This window comes from Pinus tabuliformis, chromosome 9, assembly GCF_031772625.1.
Source record: "Pinus tabuliformis cultivar Carrire ecotype Pingquan chromosome 9, CPIR1, whole genome shotgun sequence".
Lineage (NCBI taxonomy): Eukaryota > Viridiplantae > Streptophyta > Pinopsida > Pinales > Pinaceae > Pinus > Pinus tabuliformis.
Genome location: NC_142307.1, coordinates 1,445,855,896 through 1,445,863,128, shown reverse-complemented (window position 1 = coordinate 1,445,863,128; position 7,233 = coordinate 1,445,855,896). Strand labels below are relative to the sequence as shown.

The 7,233-nt window shown below is 35.5% G+C and overlaps 1 protein-coding gene across 1 annotated transcript; it reads right to left on the bottom strand.

The window, feature by feature from the left end:
• Window positions 1-6,588: 6,588 nt before the first annotated feature.
• Window positions 6,589-7,017, bottom strand: LOC149154004 (uncharacterized). Its single transcript, XM_089444010.1, has one exon. The coding sequence runs from the start codon at window positions 7,015-7,017 to the stop codon at window positions 6,589-6,591; it is 429 nt and encodes a 142-aa protein (XP_089300136.1).
• Between the last annotated feature and the right edge of the window lie 216 nt (window positions 7,018-7,233).

The following is a 7,233-nucleotide window of genomic DNA, read 5'->3' as shown; positions in this document are numbered from 1 at the left end:
TAACTTAAATGTAGCACATGGAGTTTTCTCAACTTCAATCCTTATGCACCAAGCATTGGTGCATGTGGAAGGCTTAAAAAAATATGCACTTAAGAAAGCAAGAGTTGTGTTGACATGATAATAAATCTAATGTTTTTGTAAAAGAAGCCTAATAATAGAAAAACAAAAACAACTTCAAGTAAAGAATGAAAAATATTGTATGAAAAATAAAAACTACTTATGAAAAAATTGCAAAAACCAAAAGATAAAAATTAACACTGAAATGAAACTACTATGTACAAGCTAGCCACTTTAAGGTTAAACTAACTAAAATACCACTTGAACAATTGATCATTAATAGGAAGGAGATTTAGACTTTCTTTTGTATTTGCAATCACTATGTACCATGTCAATCTTCTCAACCACTTCAAAAGGTCCAAGCCAAAGTTGTCGAAACTCCATGCGCTTTCCTTTTGGCTCACTCATCATGTCCCATTTCAAGATGAGATCACAAACTTGGAAATACTTGTTGCTAGATGCATGCTTATCAAGTCAATGTTTAATTATCTTTTAGTGAGCTCAAAATATACTATTAACTTTCTTTATCTCCTCTTCTAACTTTAACAATGTTTTTAATCCAAATTTGCATCATGGAGGAATGCTCACTACTTGTTGGAAAGAGGCTAAGAAGATGTTTATTGTTAAAAATACATATTTCCTATATATGAGACAATAAAGTGATGAGTTACTCCTATTTTCACATCCAAGTAACTAGGAATATATGCATGTTGCAAATAGTTTTTTGAATCACAGTAGCATGAATCCATATTTGCAAGTATGAAGACGTTGCTTGTTATATATAATGACACTTTAGTATCCCATATTATTTCATTAGTATCAATTTGATCTTGCTTCTCGGCTACTAGTCTACAACCCTTGTCCATAAACAATGGTGGCAATCTTGATATAAAAAATGTACTCCTACTTAGTTTGGGTTTCCTCGTCCTCTAAGTGAGTAGATACCAACAATGGCATATGGAATAATCATCTTCATGTAGCTTCTGAAATGTAAGTCTCGTGCCACTTAACTACTTTTACCATGATCAGTGTTTGTTTCTCAATTATCTATATTGGACCATTATATTATTTGGCATGCATCTTGTTGCTCTTGTATTGGAAAAAGTGGAGGAATTATCTTAGAAGACCATTTTTCCCGGCAGTTCCTAGTTTAGAAAATTAGGGTTTGAAATCTTCTAGAAACAGTTTGAGTCATTGAATGGAATTGATTGGGCGTAAAGTTTTGTTCCTTAAGTGTAGCACCCCCTAGCACTATTATACAGACATAAACCCCTCTGATGGTGCAAGAATCACCTCAATCAGAGTCTATATGCAAAAGTTATGCCATCAGAAGTTGACCTTCCTGTTTTGGCCACCATAATTTGAGAGGATGTCATGTTAGCCCCCATTATTCATGACAAAATGGGCTAGCCACATGATCATGATGAAGAATACTTTATAAGATTCAATATTATCTAGAAGAGTCCATATTATAACTCTAATTAAGAGTTAAAGGAGTCAAATTTAACCATTGGTAGGCTATCAGACTATGTTATAATCAGCCACTAGGAGGAAAAGGGGTTCCATTCTATTCAAGTGAATTTTTTTCCATATATGAGCAGAGTAATCGAGAGTGGATAGGGAGAGAGAAAACAAGGAGCTTTTGTGCACTGTAGTAGCCCACAAGCCACAAGTCTCACTTCTTTGTACTTGCATCCATTTCCATTTAGCGAAAGAGAGAGCAAAGAAGCTTCACCTTCCAATTGGGTTTTCTCCCAAAAGGATTTCCTAGGTCATATCTTGAGTTATTGTGGTTTTTGAGTGATTATTCTATTTTTTGCATAATTATAATTTGCATGCATACAAAATAACAATAATTAATAGATTCATAAATCAAAGGAGAAACAAACTCTCATAACATAGATTTCAGATTTTATAATATGTTTTAGTATATTTAATATGATGAAATTTGTAGTGTAATATCGATGGAAATTTATGGATCACTCAACCACTAAATAATTAAGTTTGAAACCTTGATAATCGATGTTGATATATTATATCAAAATCTCACTCCCTCATCTTGTTGAGTGCGTACGATAGCAAGGGATTGATTAGGTGCAAATGCATATAAGTTTAAAGATTTACCAAAGTTTAGACTATTCAAGGTCGGAGGAGCTATAATGGAAAGCATAATATTTTCAAATTCTCCTCTCTCATCCTTTGTCCTATGGAAAACTGCATCATTTTTAATTATCTTTTACATGGGTTTCAATGATAGGTAAATATTTTATAACTTCCACTAGTAAGGCTTGGTTCCAAACTTGAGAGGTGTCAAGTGTTGTATACCTTTTGTTTCATAGACTTCAAGCCTTGAAACATTGAAGCAAATATAACTATGTACTACATGAATAACTTGATCTACGTTCTTCTTTCAAATTCAAAACAAGAAAAACCCACATTTATAATTAGGCTTACTTAAATCACTTAGTTACCCCCTCACACTATATGGAGTTATTTTCTTTCACACCAAGTGCTTTCTTGAAATGATCATATAAGTCAAACAAATTCTTCGTAAATTTGACATTCTTGGATATCTTACTTGTCATTGTTTTTATTATCGTATTCCTATAGTAATCTAAAGATATGATCTTTTCTTCATCATTGATGACCCCAACATATACCCTTATTGGTCAATAAATGTTATGATCTATTAATCCTCATTTCCCTAGTACTTAATACCTCGAAGCAAGTTTAATTGATAGCTTATCAATTAAATATTTAATGGGGCTATGTTTGATGTGGCACTTGCTAACACAAGCATGCAATTTTCTCTCTAATAAATGAATATTATGTTAGAAAAAATAGAAAGAAAAGAAATGAATTGGATAAACCAACAGCTCACAGGTGAGCAAGCTGCACCTGTAGGCTGCAAAAACTAGAGCATCCACTCTCACATCAATTAACCAAAGATAAGACATTAAATACATCTCAAAATAATAGGGAGGCAAGAACAAACTCCTACAACCTAGGAACTAATCATAACTTAAGGAGATATGTTACAACCATGTAACCATTTCTCCATTAATACAACATAATATTAATTATTTTCAACTCTCCCCCTTAATGGAGAAAGGATTATCATGAAGTCCTAACATCCCCCTAAACAATTCAAACTTTACTTTCCCAAGAGGCTTTGTAAAAATATCAGCCATATTGTCACATGTTTTACAGTATTCAATAAAAAATTACTTTGACTAGACCTTTTTTCTCACAAAGTGAAACTGAGTGTCTATGTGTTTCGTGTTCTTATGAAACATTGGGTTGTTTTCGAGCTTAATGGAACTCTGGTTGTAACATTTGATGACGGTTGCTTCTATCTGCTCTTCTCCTACATCATGGAGAAGCCTCCTCAACCAGATAGCTTCACATTTCGTTGTGCATACTGCTTGGTACTCGATTTCAGTTGAAGATAAAGACACAATGCTCGGCTTCAACTAAAGATAAAGACACAGTGCTCTGCTTTCTACTACTCCATGCTATGACCCCATATCCAACACTAAATGCATAACCCGTGATAGATTGTCGATCATCCAGGTTACCTGCCCAATAAGAGTCTGAAAAACTTGCTAAAGTAACATCAGATGTATCAGTGTAAAAAATACCATAATCACAAGTACCATGAAGATACCTCAGTACACTTTTTTCTGCAAGCCAATGACATTCAAGAGGTTTAGACATAAATTGGCTGAGCACACTAATAGAGTATTCTAAGTCTGGTCTAGTTGTAGTTAGATATATCAAATTACCAACTAGATGCTTGTACAAAGTAGCATCAACCTCCTTAGAGCCATCGTCATTGCACAATTTCAGATTCTGCTGCAAAGGTATTGATGTTGTCTTACATTGTTCCATTCTGAAATTTTTGAGCAACCCTCTGACATACTTCCCTTGAGTAAGGAAGTTTGCTCAGAGTCTCTACACACTTCCAGACCTAGACAGTAATGTAAACTTCTGAGGTCTTTCATTTCAAAAACCTGTGACATCTGCAATTTGATTTATTTGATTAATGCATCTGCATTACCTATTATAATCATGTCATCCACATACAAGGAAATCAAAATTATCTGCCCTTGTTCATCATACATGGTATATAGATTTGGATCATTACTACTCCTATGAAAACCATGCTGTAAGAAAAATGAATCAGTGTTCTCGTACCAAGACCTGGGTGCATGTTTTAAACCATAAAGGATCTTTTTCAATCTACAAACTAAATGCTCCTGCCCTTGTTTAACAAACCCTTCAAGTTGCATTAAATAAACCTCTTCAATTAAATCACCATTTAAAAATGTAGACTTAACATATAACTGGTGTAGCTTCCATTGATGTTTTGTAGCTACAGCAATTAACATCCTAATAGTGTTCAGTTTGGCTACAGGAGCAAAGTTTTCTTCATAGACAATTCCCTCTTTCTGTGAATAACCCTTTGCTACCAATCTAGCTTTAAAGTTTTCTATACTCCCATCTGAATTAAATTTAGGTTTGTAAAGCCACTTGCAACCTATCGGTATTTTTCCTTCAGGCAATTCAACTAGTTCCCAAGTATTATTTCTAATAATAGATTCAAATTCTTCATTCATTGTGGTCCTCCACTCATGATATTGACTAACTTCTTTATAATTTGTGGACTCTATAACATTTAAAATGTTTGACATCAATGCCTATTCTTTCAATCTGGATGGTAGGGTAGTATGCCTACCTGATATTCTTGGTAAGGGACTCTCCTCAAATCTGTCTGCTTTAGGCCTTAACGGGCTTGACTTACTGATTACATCACCTGCTTCTTCCTCTTTTTGTTGTTGTTGTTGTTGCTGCTACTGCTGATTTTCCTTGTTGCTTTCTTCGATCAACAATGGAATGTGCCACTCTTCAATGTTGTTCTCCTTATTTCCTTCCTCAACCTACTCATGTAATAGCACATCTTGACTCGCAAAAACTTTATGAGTCAAAGGATTAAACAACTTATAAGCTTTAAACTTAGTGTTGTATCCTACAAAGATGCATTTAATGGCCTTAGGGTCTAACTTCTTCCTATCATCCTTGGGAATATGGGCAAAGGCTTTTGACCCAAAAACGCTTAAATGATTCACTGCAGGCTTGTATCCATAAAATGCTTCAAAAGGAGTTTTAAAGTTGAGACATTTAGTTGGACTCCTATTTTCCAAGCATAGTGCAGTGTTGATGGCTTCAGCCCAAAAACCATTGGATAGACCCTTAACTTGAAGCATACTTCGTGTGCATTCCACAAGGGTTCTGTTCTTTTGTTCAACAACTCCATTCTACTGCGGAGTGTGAGGTACTGTGAACTGTTGAATAATCCCATGAGTCCTACAAAATTTCATGAACTCTCCTTACTTGTATTATCCCCCTTGATCAGAGCGGCGAATCTTAATGAATTTCCCTGTCTTCTTCTTCACCATATTCTTAAATTTTTTAAAGCATTGAAATGTCTGGTTCTTCTTTCTGATAAAGTATACCTGGGAGAATCTAGTGCAATCATCAGTAAAGAGTAGAAAATAATATGCACCACCTAGCGACCCACTCTGCATAGGTCCGCATATATCTGTATGCACAAGCTCCAGAATATATCTTTTCTTCCTATCGGCATTCAAAGGAAACTCTTCCCTATCCATTTACCCTAATGCACATCCATCACAATCTAAATGAACATTCTGAAAAGCAGGAAGTCCATCAACCATACCTTTTCTTTGTAGTAGCATGAGATATTGTAGGTTAAGATGATTGAATCTTTGATGCCAAAGATTCTCAGTTGTCAATCATGTTGAAGCCAAAGCTTGATGTGGCATCCTCTTGACGTTCAACCTATACAGGCCTCCCACATGCACTCCTGACGCAATTGGTTCCTTCTTGTTGTCTTTTACGACACAATATGTTCTAAAGAATTTGACTTGCAAGTCTTGATCTTCCATCATTGAAACAGAGATCAAGTTCTTCTTGATCCCAGGTACATACATGACATTTTTAATATATCTAGTATTACAATCAGGAAACATCACTAGAATATCACCGTACCCCCTGATCTAATAACCTTTGTCATCACCTAGATATATGTTAGCTCCACAAGTAGTTTCTCCAAAATTCTCGAACCAATGTCTATTACCTGTCATATGTGATGACACGCCTGAATCTACGAACCATATTTCAGCCTCATCCTCCTCAAGAGCTGAAGGAGCAAAATTAACTATGAATAATCAAAGATCATGACTGTGGCCTTCATCGGCAAAGTTCCTTGTGTGCTTTCTCTGTTTATTTCTAGCCTCGTTTGTTTGTCTCTTAAAACAAAACTGAGCCAAATGATCGGTTTTCCCAAAAACATTTAATGTCAGATTTTTTACCATTGTTACTTGGAGACATATCTCTAAATGGTTTCTTCTAAAAAATTCCACCACCTTTCTGTCCCTGTGTTTGTTTCCCTTAGTATTTCTTCTTCTTCGCCATTAGAGCAAGATTGACACTTTGTGATCTCAAATTTCACCGCCACTCTTCTTCCTGTATCGGGATTCCTGTTAGCTCTTCAAATGCATGGGCTTTGTCCCTTGCAGACAAGCCTGTGATGAACATCTGGTATTCATCCATCATCCTATTCAATGTAATTGTGACAAGATTAAAATTAGACACCTTCTCCCCGATGTCACCCAATTTGTCCTTCAGGTCCTTGACCTGTGCAATGAATCCAGTCTCAGATTCATTCTCCTCCATCCTCATGGAAAACAACTTACCTTTGAGTGACAAGACATGATTGGTGTTCTGCATCTGGTAAAGGTTCTTGAGTGTACTCCATATCTCACTGGACGATTTACAGTCTCTGATATGTGGGATAATGTTGTCTTTAACATACATCTTCAATGAGACTTTCACCTTATTGTCCCTTTTATCCCAATCCTGTATTAGTGTTGCCATACCACCTACCGAAATGGTCGGCTTCTGTTCATCGTCGCTGACGATCGACCAAGCACTTGATCCCTTAAGCAACGTCTGTAGCTTGAATTTCCAATTGGTATAATTAGTCCCATCAAGTTTGTTAGTCTCATTGAGATAATATTATGTGAAATTGTTTATTTTCGACTAACCGGATTCCAGATCCCCTGATCTTCAATTTATTCTAACTAAGTGAAC

Coding starts and splice junctions, on each gene's coding strand:
- LOC149154004 (XM_089444010.1), bottom strand. CDS start 7,017: ATGGCAACACTAATACAGGATTGGGATAAAAGGGACAATAAGGTGAAA.